This window comes from Myodes glareolus, chromosome 11 (genome assembly GCF_982192425.1).
Source record: "Myodes glareolus chromosome 11, mMyoGla1.1, whole genome shotgun sequence".
Classification (NCBI taxonomy): Eukaryota; Metazoa; Chordata; class Mammalia; order Rodentia; family Cricetidae; genus Myodes; species Myodes glareolus.
Window position 1 is genome coordinate 44,825,059 of NC_142036.1, and position 14,663 is coordinate 44,839,721.

Sequence of the window (14,663 nt, forward strand, 5' to 3'; positions counted from 1 at the left end):
CTGTCTCCCAGTGATGTGGAAGGTTAATTTCACAGCCACACCCTTTCCCCTTAGCCCCCTCTCCCCAACATAGTCCTTAGCCTAAAGAGGTAAGGAGCTTCTCCTGTGGGGACTGTTGGACCCTCCCTCACCCCTTAGTCTCAAAGGGGCAAGAAGAAATTTCCTAGCAGAATGTTTTCCCAGGAAGATAGTGGCCTTCCCCTCTCCCACCCAGGATATTCTGTGCACAAGGTCACTTAGCTCAACCCAGCCAGCCACCTGGTACAGGCTGATAAAGATGGCCTAACTCAAGAACAGTGGCCTCTCTAAAAACAAGAAAAAAAGCTTACTTAACAAAATATGAGGGAGCAAAAGTCCTTGTACCCATGCCAAAGCATCTTCAAAGATTCTCTTTGTAGTTATGCCTTTAAAAGCTTACCCCACAGAGGAGATACATCTCCTCTCTACCTTGTAATGGGAATGGAGATGAGTTCCAAACATGTTTGTATTATGCTGATTAAACCTTGCTTTTTACAGTCTGGGCCTCTCTGGTGGTCTCTCTTTGGGGGTCGTGATCTGGGCACAACAGGGACAATTTGGGAGGCGACACCAGAAGCATTTCAGAGGCATTACAGAGGCAAGGGCAGACGAAAAGATTTTCTCTGGCTCAGCCTGGAAAATGGCACAGTGGGTGTTTTGTTCCCCCAAGCTCTCATACTTTAGACCTTAGTTGGTGTCTCCATTAGATGGTCTGTTTTTTCTTTTTCGTCTCCATGTTCGTTGAGCCATCCAGAAGCACACAAACAGGTCGTAAATTTGCTTAGTCTATGGAAAACAGGAATTCATTACCTACAGGCTATTGTACATTAAAGGATTAACGTTAAAGGTTAGGTTATAACTTATGCCACGATTTAAAGTCTTCGTCAACCTGGTGAATTACCCACGCTACTTGTGTATTAGCTTCAGAAAAACACCCATACCCCTTAACTGAGTTTTTCAAGCCAGAAGGCACTAGTCAAGATCCAGACTATGCGAATTACAGGTTTTCCAAATCGAAAATCCAGTCGACCCCGGCGTCCCGGAACCAAAACTCAGAGGCCTCGACTTCCGGGGAGAGGGGGACCGGGAGTGTGTTAGGACGACTCGATTACTTCTTACTTGCGGAGGCCTACCGGGCGAGGACTTGCGCCCAAAGTCAGTGATCAAGTCTACAACTTCTCTTGAGAGGCGGGCGAGGCCGCTGGACTCTAGGGATCGCTCTGGGGCCGCCCCGAAGGAGCGAAGCCAGCCGCAGCTTCTACCATGTTTGCGCCCGCCCTGTTGCGCGCTCTGCGCAAGAACAAGACACTTCGCTATGGAATCCCCATGTTGGTGAGTGGCAGCGGCCCGAGCGGGGCGGGGCTTGGGCGGAGCTTCCGGGAGGGGCGGGGCCACCTCCGCCGACTGGTGTGCGTGTGCTGTCGCCTGTGCTAAGAAGGGGCTGCTAGAGATGTGAGCTGTTAGATTTTCTTTTTTCTGGTTCACACTCAGAAGGGTCTTCTCCTTTCCCTTCATGAACCTGCTTGTTGTCACTGTCCCCGTTTCCTGGGGTTGAAGGTTGAGGTTGGGATAAGACCGATCAGAGCCGGAGCACCAGTAATTATGTTCAAATTTTTGTTTGATCATCGACAAGTTAATTTGCTTTAATACCCGCCGATATCATATTAAAGCTTTTAAACATACTTTTATTACTTTGGTGTAGCAATTGGCACAGGTGAAGCTCCAGCTTTTGTGTTTAAGCAGTACTAAAAGAGAGAGAGATTGACTTCAGAAATGTAATAGGATTTTTAGTCATCTTTGATGTATGGAGATTTTGTTTTCATCTTTAGGAAACTATGCAGCCTGCGTTAAGAGTTTCAGGATAAGCATTAGCTCCTAGGAAAACGACAATTCGTGTAGATAAGGCTTGGGTAAAACATGTTTTCTGCAATTCCTCTGCCGTTCAGAAACACTGATTTTAGTCTCTGACTTGGAATCACCCGTCTGTCACTATGGGAACCAATTTAATTTTCTTCCCTTTCTAAATCAAAAGTGAAGAACTTAGTGAAAGACAAAAAGAAAACAGAAAATCAAACAAAAACCCCTAAAGGCGAGGCTTTCTGCGTAGACTTGGTTTCCTGCTCTATTTTCAGAGTTGGTCAGCAAGAAGGAAACTCCTTTACACTTAGTTTTTAAGTGGTCACATCAGGTGTTATGAAGACATACACTGGACCTGTCTAGATAAAACTTCTAAACCTAATTCGTTTTTCAGTCAGATGTTCTTCCCCTGGGTAAACAAAGAGCCCCTTCTGTGCCCACCCAACCTGAGAAACCCTCCTTTGAGTTCCGAGGCTTTCTTTTTCTGTTTTATCCTACCATGATCAGGTGTATACCATAATCAGGTGTATACCATAATCAGGTGTATACCATAATCAGGTGTATACCATAATCAGGTGTATACCATAATCAGGTGTATACCATAATCAGGTGTATAACATAATCAGGTGTATAACATAATCAGGTGTATAACATAATCATCAGGTGTATAACATAATCAGGTGTATAACATAATCAGGTGTGCACTGGCAAATTAAACCTCCATCCATGTAACAAAAGCAACTTCTGTGGGTGATGTATTCATTTTGATCTTTTACCCCACAGAAGTTTAACCAGCCATTCCTTTCTGTTTGTACACACACACACACACACACACACACACACACACACACATACACACACACACACACTTCTAGAGTGTTTATGTGAAATAGCATTCTTTTTATTTAAAAATTATGTATATATTGAGAATTTAATAGATGAGTACTGTATTTATATCATTTCCACCCATACCTTTCCCCCTCCAACTTTTACAATCCTCTTCTTCTCCCTCGCAAATTCATGGCGTCTTTAATTATTGTTATTACATGTTGATATGTATGTATAACACAACTGCATGTTATATGTGTGTATAAAGACAGCCTGATATAGTATTGGTCTTGTGTTATCCAACGTAGTATTCTTTTTTAAAGTAGCTAAGAATATTTTGTATGTATAATTGTTAAGCATAAGCTTCTTATTGTGGCTGCTACTTATCTAAAAATCATGGAGGTGAAGATAAAGAGCCCTAAAACCTGAGAAGTGGCTCTCTAGACTGCAAGCGAGGCAGCAGCAGGCGCGAACATGCTTGGAGAGAAGAAAGCATCAAGTTAAGACAGATCCTCTAACTGAGCCCCTGATCTAGTGAACACAGAGACTCTATGTCAACTGCTAGGTTTTGTTTTGTTTTGCTTTTTACTCCCCCTCCCCCACCTTTGAACACATATCATAGGTGCTCTCCCCATTTGTTGTCCTTCTTGGTTCTGGATTGCTCATTTATTTATTTATTTACTTTTGTGAGAAGTTTCAAAGTTACAACTGTGAAGTTTTGTTACTTTTATGAACTTCAGATTTTAAATTTATATCTCATACTTTTATATTCTTTATATTTTAATTATTTAATCAGTGATATGGGGATCAAACTTTTTTCCCCTAATGGCTAAACTTTCGCTTCTCTGGCCTGAGAATTACAGCCAGTTTAATTTCTGGTAAAATAGCAGTGGCAGTTTGAAATGTCTTTTAAGAGTTTCTGCATACTGAGAAGTGTGACTACACTCCAAGACTCCTTTATCACTTGATAAGAAAAAGGGCAATGTCTTCCAAATGTTCAACTTTCAAAATAATAAAATTGAAAGAAATTCGCCACAGACAAGACCAGCATTTTATTCCTAGGTTTACCCCATGTAGTGATAGTATTAAAAGAAAAACATGACAGGTGGGAAGGGTGGCTCCCGATTAAGAGCCCTTGCTGCTCTTTCAGAGGACCAGTGCTCCACAGAAACTCTCGCAGGCTGTTTATGACTGCCCAAAACTCCGACTCTAGGATATTTGATGCTCTCTTCTGACCTCCACATGCACCTGCACATTCATAGACACATGCGCATACACATACATACATATGCAAATGATAAAATAAATTTTAAAAATAAAAAGCTGAAAGCAAACAAATTGTTACTGATTTTGTGTTAGCAAAGAAGGCTCATGAGTCGAGCCACACTCAGAACCCGAAGAAGTCCTGCGTCAGTGACAGTGAATATTTATAAACAAAGAAACTACAAAAATAACTTAATTGGCTAGAGTTAGACGTTTGCAGGTTTTTTTTTTTTAACTTGGTCTTATCAGTTAGTTGACCAGTCGAGTTTTCTGTTTGTTTGCCTTCTAAGGTTACATAAACTCTCTACAGAAATTTAGGTATGGAGATAGCTTCACGCTAAACCTTATACTTAAGAGTAGCCTATCATTTAGTTGGGTGTACTCTTATTTCCTCTTGAATTTGGAAACAGGAGGATCAGAAGTTCAAGGTGACCGTCAGGTACATAGCAAGTTCAAGGCCATCTTGGTGAATGAGATGTTGTGTCTTAGTTGGTGTCTATTGCTGTGAAGAGACACCATGAACACAGCAACTCTTATACAGGAAAACGTTTAATTTAGGCTTGCTTACAATTTCATCCTGTTCCTTTCCTTTGTTTCAGTTGCTGGTTGTTGGAGGTTCCTTTGGGCTGCGTGAATTTTCACAGATTCGATATGATGCTGTGAAGATTAAGGTAAGAACTGTAATTGGTGTTTGACTTGTGTCCGAGTGTATGGTTTTTGGTTAGGAGAATTATATGCTCATTTCATTTAGCAATATTAATCTGTCTCGAAAAACCTAATAGATGATCTTTGAGCCCTCCCTTGTTTAAGATATCACTAATGAAGCCATGAAAGTGAAGCATTTGGTGACAGTTCTTTGTATTCATTAGGGAATTTGTAATATTATTGTTTCTCCCCCAAAATATTCTCAGATGTAGTTGTTTTTAGGATTTATAGGGAGCTAAAGAACATGGGATGAACAATCTTACTTCACTAGATAATGAAGTAATGTTATAAATACATTGCCATTTCTCATTAGTAACTGATACTAAAATAAAGTATAACAACATATTATATAATATCTTATATATGTTATATATATAATATGTATTAAATAAAGATAATTATCTTTTATAGTATATGCGTGTGGTAGCATTATAGTAGGGCCTCTGTTTTACAGGTGTAGAAACAGAGGTCCAGAAAGGTATACTATCATGCATACAGTCAATTGACCATTCCACAACAAAACTAGGATTCTTGTCCTCTGTAATTAGACATTCACTGTCAAATTTATGCCACATAATTACATAAGAACGCTGATTAATTCTTTGAGAAATATGTTATAATTTGGGGAGAGGAAGAATATACTTGATATGTGAAGGTTTTTCTGAGTAATATGTAATGTATCATCACATGCCAATACAGACATTGTTCACTTTGGTAATGGATCCTCCATTGCTACATCACACCAAGTAAAATGACTAAGTGTGTATTTTAAGTAAGGCACTTGTGAATAGGACAGTCTTTGACTTGCCAATCTATTGTGCTTTGTTACAAGATACTACTATCTTAATATTTAATGTGAATATTATGGCCCTGTTTTTAAGATCAGACAATGAAAATAAGGATAACCATAATAACAGTGTTATATGATCCAGACATTACTGGAAAAGAAAGCTGAATAATTCTGTTACTATAATGACAGATGAAAAGGACACAGACAGCTGGATTAGGGAGTTAAATAACCAAAATAGTCTACTGCACCATATGCAAAAAGAAATTGCAGTTGGGTGGACTGGAGAGATAGCTCAGCAGTAAGGAGCACTGCTTGCTCTTCCAAAGGTTCTGAGTTCAATTTCCAACAACCACATGGTGGCTCACACCCATCTATAATGAGATCTGGTGCCCTCTTGAGGAAGAGACCTGGTCAGTCATCCTCATCAACTTAGATTGTGAAACCCAATATGGACAAGTTCAACAGAACCGCCATATATGGGCTGCCCATGCTTCAGCATTGCCAGGGCATACATTTTATTTCACTCATATTGGATACAGGGATTAGAACACATAAGAAGACTGGATCTCACATATCCAGTATAAGACAGACAAGTACTTACAAATCAATCTTAAATTGGTGCATCTTAAAACACCAATTTGTAACCTCAAATAGTAATTGTTGAGTTAACTTGTGCATACCACACTAACTTATTATACTTTGACTGATCTACTTATTAAAATTACATTTTTCTGATTAGAAAAGGTAGAACTAAATATAGCTTAGTGGTCAACAAAAGTTGATCTTTTTCAGTCTTATCATGGGGTCGTCATTTCTATTCTATTATACACAGTAATAGCTAGGGGTAGAACTCAATGGTAGACCACTTGCCTAGCTTGCAGAAAGTCCTGGGTTTTACCTGCAGCCCAATGAGAGAGAGAGAGAGAGAGAGAGAGAGAGAGAGAGATTGAATCATGGAAGCAAGAAATGTTTTTTCTTAACTCTTAGGCAGTCTAACATAGGGAGAAAATGGAGTTTCAAGTTGTTATCTTATTCTTTGAAGATTTTAAGCAAAAGGGAGAGAGAGAGAGAGAGAGAGAGAGAGAGAGAGAGAGAAGCATAAAACAAAAAGGTTGATGTTTTATAAAATGCCCCCCCCTCCAGTTTTCTTTCTGCTTTTTACCTGGGACTTTAAAGTTCATGGAGTGTACTATTAAACTATGCCTAAGTTCAAGGACTATAAGAGCTACAGAATGCATATTACTGTTAAACTATGGCTAGCTGCAGGTGAATGTTAAGAATTGTAGCATGTCTTGTTAGGCTATGTGTAAGTACACAGGCTGTAAGAGCTGTAGAGGGTACTGTTAAGCCATGTGTATGTTCACGGCTTGTATGAGCTGCAGGGTGCACTATTAATCTATGCCTAACTCTTTTTGTATATATGCCCATCGCTGGATTCTTCTCATTACTAAATCTGTCTTTTGTTACACTGGGTTTCTTACTAAACCCATCCTTTGACTTTGTGATTTGGTACATATCTTTTACTTCTCGGCTGTTCATTTAATTCTTTATTTTGTATTTCAATACTCTAGACATTATTTTCCATAATGTCATATTTTATCCCTTTTTTCTAAACTCTTTGTGAGTTATAATTACTTAAAAGGTCAATCTCCTGTAAGAAGATTTAATTGTTTAATTTTTCTTTACTTTTGACCATATGATTATGACTTTGAATATGCCTTACAATTATTTTCAGTTAAATATTGATAATTGTTTATAAGTAGCTGTGGGTGTTCTAGATGGTATTGCTTTCCTTCAGAAACAATTTATATTTTTTTTCCTAAGTGGTAGAGTGGAATCTGGTCCCCTTAATACTTGGATGTGAGCCATGTCCTGCCTGGCTTGTTTAAAGTTGGAGTTAGCCTTTGTGCATCTCTTCCTCGTTCTTGGTCTTAAGACCTGACCCTACATGATTTTCAATTAGGATCCAGAAAGCTCACCTCTATTTTCCAGAGATTTTTCATCTTAGTTGCATACCTGTCTTGTGGAGTATAGAATATAGTAATTTCTTTGAAGGAGATAGATCTCTGTCATGTGTCATTTGCTTTCTGTTTTTGTTACTATAGCCCTATGTGATGATTTCTCTAGCCCTGAGAAGCTGCATCTACCTGGCTTTCAGCCTTGGCTCCTCTTGTTTTTAAATTACTACATAAATTGCACAGAGTGATAAACCTCATCGTGGCATTTCCATACATGTATGTAATGTGCTTTGAGAATATTGGCTCCCCTAGGACCCTCCCTTATCCCCCTTCTTTCCTCCCCTTTTCCAATACACATTTCCAAAAACCCTTTTACTTTCTGTCCTTATTTTCTTCCCCAATTTTCATATATGAGAGCACCATGTGATACCTGGCTGTCACACTAACCCTTGGTTATGGTTCTCTACTTGTTCCAGGCTTGGCAAGTATAGCCAAGGGGAAAATGGGTTTCAACTCCAATTCTCAGCTCTTAGAAAACCCTCTTATTACAGTAGAATTTTTCTCTGTTGAGCTTTAAACTGAAGACTTAGTTGAGTTTTTATTTGATTTTATTTGATTTTTTTTCTTGTTTCACAAATTATTTTGACATCATTGGATACCTTTTTAATCCTACTTTGTACAGGAATAGAAGGACAAAAAAGTAGCTTATGGAAATGTACAAATGGGATAGTGTTTGCTGATAAGGCAGAAATGGCGTGTGACTAGTAGCGCTGATATAATTCTGGATTCTCATGCACACCTGTGTTGGGGTTTTTGGATCTACTTGTCCTAATATACCTTGTTTGAATTTGTGTCATTTGTTTCTATCTGTGTATCATGGAGTCCTGGGATTGTCCCCTGGCTTACCACTTTGCTCGTAGGCTGCTCTTAAGTCATGCACACACAGCTAGTCCATTACTTTGTTTGTTTCACCGGTCACACTCTTCTTGGTGACATGCAGGTAGCAGGTATGCGCTTCAGTGGACCTCTGTGGAACCCTAAATATTCTATTGCTTGCTCTTTGTTCGCTCCGTGGAAGGGGTTCTTTTGTTTTTTAAGTGTTTTATATAGTAGCACTTTAAATATTTCTGTGCTACAAAATCTACCTGGCTGGTGAATAATGCTGCCTCTGGAGGCAGAAGGCCAGTGCTCAACACTGCACATGCGTCTTTCACAAGTTATTCAAGCATCTACCAGGTTTCCTGACATATAATAATGAAGATGAAATTCGTGCTTATCTTACAGGTTTTGTGAGCATTGAACAAGATGGTGTGGCAAGTGCCTAGTACACCGATGCTCAGTGTACATCGGTGGCTATTAGCTGGCATTGTGTACTAATTACCACAAAGGAGAGTAGAGATTTTCACATATGCTTTCAATGGACTGAACTGTCCCAGCCATCTTTCCTATGACTTTGTTTGAGACAAGGTCTCACTGTGTCTCTGGCTGACTTAGTACTCACTATGTAGACCAGGCTGGCCCCAAACTCACAGAAGTCCTCCTGTTTCTGCCTCCTCAGTGCTGGGATTAAAGGCATGTGCCACCAGGCTTCAGCTCACCTATGACTTTTAAAATTAAAAAAAAAAAGAAAACAAAATTAAAGTGAAAAATGAATGTGAAAGAATTTAATAACGTATGTTGTTTTTTTTTCTTTTCTATAGGTTGATCCTGAATTGGAAAAAAAACTGAAAGAGAATAAAATAACTTTAGAGTCAGAGTATGAGGTATGGTATGTTAATATTCTATGTTTGTAACAATCTAACTAGTCATCACTGGTTCTGTTTCTCAAGATAAATCAGTAGTGAAAAAAGAATAAATTTAATCTGACTGTGTGACATGTGGTGAGCTCTCTAAGATCTTGAGCCAGAAGTGCCAGAGATTACAGTTTTTCAGGGAAGCGTGGAAGAAGTGGAGCACTACAGACCTGCGCTGTTACAACATCTGGAAGCGCTTTGTTGCTTGGGTTGTTCTGTAAAGGAGAATCTGGGGACAAGCCCTGTTGTTTCCTGGGCTTGGTAACTTGGTAAAACCCGTGCCAGGACATTGTCCGGGCTTAGTTTTAAATTTGGCGTGGTGAGCCTCAAGTAAGTTTAACTCTTGAGCAACAGTGGCCTTTTAGTGTCTTAGCTGGGTGTCAGGGAGCAGTGAGTGCTAAGGAGACATTTGCACTCTGCTGGGCTGAGTGTGGAACCCCTACCCACCCCACCCCTACCCCCCGCCCCGGCTTCCTGACACTTTCCTCATTCAGTCCTGTGGCTGCTGGGTGTTAGGTGGAGACTTAGGTCATGCCTAGCACATGCACACTGCCTGGTGTGCAGCCGACTGCACGATTTACAGATTGTCTACCAGGAGTTCTTCCTGTACATGACCTCTAAAGACAGCATACTCTCGTGACTCTCTCCTGCCAACCTTGGCCCACAGCTTAAGAATTATTTCAAACTCCCGTGAGCACCTGTACATTGATGTATCTGGAGAGTGGCCATCGCTCTAGTAACACCTTCTCCCAGGACTGGTGGCACATGTTTGTTATTCCAGTGCTTGGGGAGACTGAGGCACTAGGATTACTGCTAGTTTAAAGCCATCTTAGGCTACATAGTGAGTTCAAGGCTAGCCTGGGCTATATAGACAATATATATATATAGTCTCAAAAAAAAAACCAAACATAGAAATAACTAAACAAAAGACCTTTTACTACCTTGAGAATCTAAATGATCTAAAGTTTAGATAGTTTCATAACCATACTTGAAAATACTTATTTGCTAAATTAATAGCATCTTGTAGATCCTTATATATGTGATACACACTCCTGACTTTTCAAGAAAATTGCTTTCATTTCCTGCTTTCCAGTCATTTGGTAGAAACCTTGAACTGTCTGCTTGAGGAAGAAAGTGCTGTGTGGGCAGCGATGCTATGGAGGCTTTATCTGGGAATAGATTTTCCTTGTAGTTCTGTTAGAAACGATAGGAGTTAAGAACCAAATATAGAATATTTTGTCTCACCTTTTAAGAATCACTTATAATAAGAGTTGATGCCGGTCACGTGGTGGTGGCGCACGCCCTTAATCCCAGCACTTGAGCAGTAGAGGCAGGTGGGTCTCTGTGAGTTTGAGGCCATCCTGGTCTACAGACTGAGTTCCAGGACAGCTAAGGCTGTTATACAGAGAAACTCTGTTTCCAGAAAAATAAATAAATAAAAAATAAAAGAGTCGATGCCAAGGTGGCCTGTGCTACACGCTAAAGATACATAGTCAGTAAAAGAGTTGATAACCTAGTTGATACTTAGATCTAAACATCAAGGGAAACATAGATCATTTTCTCCATGTTTGGATTTAAACTGCCCATTGATCTCTCCTAGCCCTTTTCCTCCCCTCCTTAGTTATTTCAGACCAGAGGGCAGTATATGGAAGTGACCATTCGAGAGGATAAGGGACCTTTCCTGTCCATCCCTTTTCTCTTGCCTTCTTCCTGTGCTCAAGACATTTGAGACTACGTGAAGCGAGGACGCTCCAAAATGTAGTTGAGTAGTTCTGCTCGCTGATGAGTAAGTTCCCTCAGGTTGCCTGTGGAGAGCAGCTTCAATCTGAAGCCCAGTGTCATTCCTCAGGCACAGAATAAGGAGCTTGGTCCTCTTCTTTTGTGTGAAGATGTCAGGGTCTTGTCCGCGGTGACCCACACCAGCCCTTCAGCTGTTGATACACTAGAGCAGCTTCACGTCTACTCTTCTTTGCTCAGCCCCTCCCTTCTTTGTGCTCTTGGAAACAGAACGTAGACGCCTGCTGTCACTAATAGTTTGTCCTTATGGGGAAAGGTAGGATGTGAAGTCTCTCCACAGCAAGCCAGGCAAGTTCTAAACCTCAGGAAGTTCTTGAGCTTGCTTTGGAGTTGGTTTATTTCCCCAACTTTTCTGGGAGCCTGTTGGGTTTTCCTTCTCCACTCAGCACTCAGCGATGCCTCATCCAAAGCCCCTGGGCATCGGTACTAATGTGTTTAACTTCATGGTTCTATAGAAAATAAAGGACTCCACTTTTGAAGACTGGAAGAATATTCGAGGCCCAAGGCCCTGGGAAGATCCTGAACTCCTCCAAGGACAAAACCCAGAAACTCTTAAGCCTAAGGCAGCCTGACTGTGCTCAGTTTTTCAATAAAATGTTCTCACCTGGACCTGTACTCCACTAGAAAGAAGATTCCAGACCTGTACAGACTTGGATGTGAGTAATGTGATGGCAAAACATTTCGATTAAAAAGTCAAATGTGAGTCTTTATGCTTTCTGGTCAGTCTGCTTGCAGATAAAAGTAGCAGTGTTAACACACACACACACACACACACACACACACACACGTAAAAATGTCACTACTGCTACCATAGCGAGCCATCCATCCTCTTTTTCTACCAGCCATTAGTACATTTGCTACCTCATTTTGGATTCTGATGAAAATCATAGGCTGGGATCCAAATTTTCCCAATAAAATTGTGACTTTATGTTAAACTGATAAATAAGCGGTCATAATCTAGTAATGGTCTGTCTTTTATTCCTAATACTTCATAAAGCAACCTCTGAAAGCATTGAACCGATAAGAAAATTGTATCATTTACAGAGTCCATGTGTATGTGCAGTGCATGCCGGTAGGAGATGTGCCACATTCATGAGGTTATCAGACGCCTGTGGGATGGGCTGGAAGTCGGCTCTAGTTTGCCTGTGAGATATGCTGTGGTCCATTCCTCAGCGAAGTGGGAGGGAAGGCAGGGTTTGTTCTTAGGCCAACTGCTCATTTTCCCCTTTTACCCCTGCTTAGGCAGTCCCAGTCCTCCACCCCACGTGGTTTTGATGCTGAACTCTAAATACCTGACGTTTCAGCTGCAATAGCCCCACTGTCACTGCTCCTCAAATAATAAAACATCCTACTTTTCCCTCTGCCAGGCATCCAGTTTGTTTCAACAGGTTTCTCTTAGTAATCCTAGAATGTTCAGTGGATAATGACAAACTGATTTCAAAGTTACTGTCTTATTCACTTTTCTTTTTTTAAATAATTTATATTATAAAAGAAAACAAACTATTTTTTTCTACCAATCCCAGTTTCCACTCCCTCCCTTCCTCCCATATCCTCCTCCCACCCCCAATCTCACCCCCCCCCATCCACTCCTCAGAGAAGGTAAGGCACATTGCTTTGGGAAAGGTCCAAGGCCCTCCCTACTAGATCTAGGCTGAGCAAGGTCTCCATCCAAAGAGAATGGGTTCCCAAAAAGCCAGTACAGGCAGTAGGGATAAATCCCAGTGCCACTGCCAGTGGCCCTCCAGTCTGCCCCAGCCATACACCTGTCAGCCACATTCAGAGGGACTAGTTTGGTCCTATGCTGGTTCCTTCCCTGCCAGGCTGGAGTTGGTGAGCTCCCATTAGTTCAGGTCAGCTGTTTCATTGGGCGTCACCATCATGGTCTTGACCTCTTTGCTCATATTCTCACTCTTCTCCCTCTTCAACTGGACTTTGAGAGCTCAGCCCAGTGCTCCGCTGCAGGTCTCTGCCACTGTTTCTATCAGTTGCTAGGTGAAGGTTTTATGGTTAGTTACTTTTCTATTGCTGTGATTAAAGACCTAAAAACTACTTGGAGAAGAAAGGGTTTATTTCACTTTCACTTCCAGGCAGTAATCCATTGCTGAGGGTAGTCAGCGCAGGAGCTCAAGGCAGGAACTGATGCAGATGCCGTGGAGGAACACGCCTTACTGGTTTGCTCCCCTTAACTGACTCAGCTTCATTTCTTATAAACCCAAGGGTCGCTCTACTATCAAGCACAGTGGGCTAGGTTTTCCCATATCAATCATCATTCAAGAAAATGACTTGCGGACTTGTCTCCAGGCCAGTTATTATAGAGGCGTTTTCTCAACTTTGATTCCTTATTCCCAGATGGCCATATCCTGTGTCTAGTTTCATGAAAACTGACCATAATATCCACCCCTTGTCGACTTGACACACAAATAAAGCACTTATTAAGCCATAGCCTTTCTTGGTCTTCCATGGTGTCATGCTGATATTAATATGACAATGCAAAAACCCCCAGTCTTGAAAATTTTCAGCACTTTAATGTTGAGTCTTTAAAATATCAGCTCTTTCAAAGTTCAAAGCCTCTTTAGAACTCCGAAGTGCCTCTAAAATCTCCAAAGTGTCTCTAACCATGAACTCCTGGAAGATAAAACAAGAACAAAACAAAAGAAAACAGCTAAATCCTTTCTTCCTCCGAGAGGGAAGAGCCAGGGCATGAGCAGTCACAATCAAAACCATCCCAAAATTCAACAGTGTAAAATGTTTGATGCTTGGCGTCTGGGATCCATTCACAACCATCCAGATAATAAGGGTCACCTGCAAGCATATGTGGCCTGTCCCCTAGGCTCAGGCCATTCTACCCACAGCTGCTGTCCTTGATGGTTGTCTCTTGGTACTGGTATCTTCAAAGTGCTGGGGTCTCCTAGGACAGCTGTGCTGTGTTTTCATTAGTAGCTTCTCCTGGGCTCTCTTCAAGGACTCTGACCCTGCCCCACGGTGCCAAGCCTTTACTTCTGCCCATGACCTCTTCAATCCTGGGCCTTTCACTGCGACTGAGACTCCGTCTTTCCTAATGGCCTTTCTCTTCAGGGACTCTAGCCCCGCCAAACAATGCCAAGTCTCCGCTCTGCCCCATGGCCCCTCCATACCTTCAAAACCAGTACCACCTGGGTGCCTATTACACTACTGAGTTCAGTTGCCAGCATGAGACGAAGCCTCCACTCCTTCTGGACCATGGCTTCCATGTGCTGACTCAGAGGAAACACTTTACAGAAGATTTTGCCTCAATGATTGTGGTAGTTTGAATGTAATTGCCCCCATAAGCTCATAGGGAGTGAAATTATTAGGTGTGGCTTTTGTTGGAGTAGACATGGCCTTTTTAGAGGAAATGTGTCACTTTGGGAGCAGCCTTTGAGATTTCCTCTGTTCGGGATACTACCCAGTGTGTCAGTCAACTTCCTCTTGCCTGCAAGATGTAGGACTCTCAGCTCCTCCTCCAGCACCACGTCTGCCCCTACGCTGCCATGTCCCACCATGATAATAATGGACTGAACCTCTGAACTGTAAGAGAGCCACCTCGAATGTTTTCCTTCATTAGAGTTGCCGTGGTCATGGTGTCTCTTCACAGCAATAGAAACCCCACCTACTACAGTGATGGTGGCCTCTCAC

At 41.4% G+C, this 14,663-nt stretch overlaps 1 protein-coding gene across 1 annotated transcript; it reads left to right on the forward strand.

Moving 5' to 3' along the window:
- The first annotated feature begins 1,078 nt into the window (after positions 1 to 1,078).
- Positions 1,079 to 11,712, forward strand: Cox16 (cytochrome c oxidase assembly factor COX16). The gene is made up of 4 exons (XM_048415882.3): positions 1,079 to 1,350; positions 4,566 to 4,637; positions 9,120 to 9,182; positions 11,465 to 11,712. Exons 1-4 carry the CDS (start codon positions 1,282 to 1,284, stop codon positions 11,579 to 11,581), a joined length of 321 nt encoding a protein of 106 aa, XP_048271839.1. The 5' UTR covers positions 1,079 to 1,281; the 3' UTR covers positions 11,582 to 11,712.
- The last annotated feature ends 2,951 nt before the right edge of the window (positions 11,713 to 14,663 follow it).

Excerpts from the sequence above, each read along its gene's own strand:
- Cox16 (XM_048415882.3), top strand. The coding sequence starts at position 1,282 with ATGTTTGCGCCCGCCCTGTTGCGCGCTCTGCGCAAGAACAAGACACTT. Across the intron at positions 1,351-4,565 it reads GCTATGGAATCCCCATGTTG|TTGCTGGTTGTTGGAGGTTC; the intron begins GTGAGTGGCAGC and ends CCTTTGTTTCAG. Across the intron at positions 9,183-11,464 it reads CTTTAGAGTCAGAGTATGAG|AAAATAAAGGACTCCACTTT; the intron begins GTATGGTATGTT and ends ATGGTTCTATAG.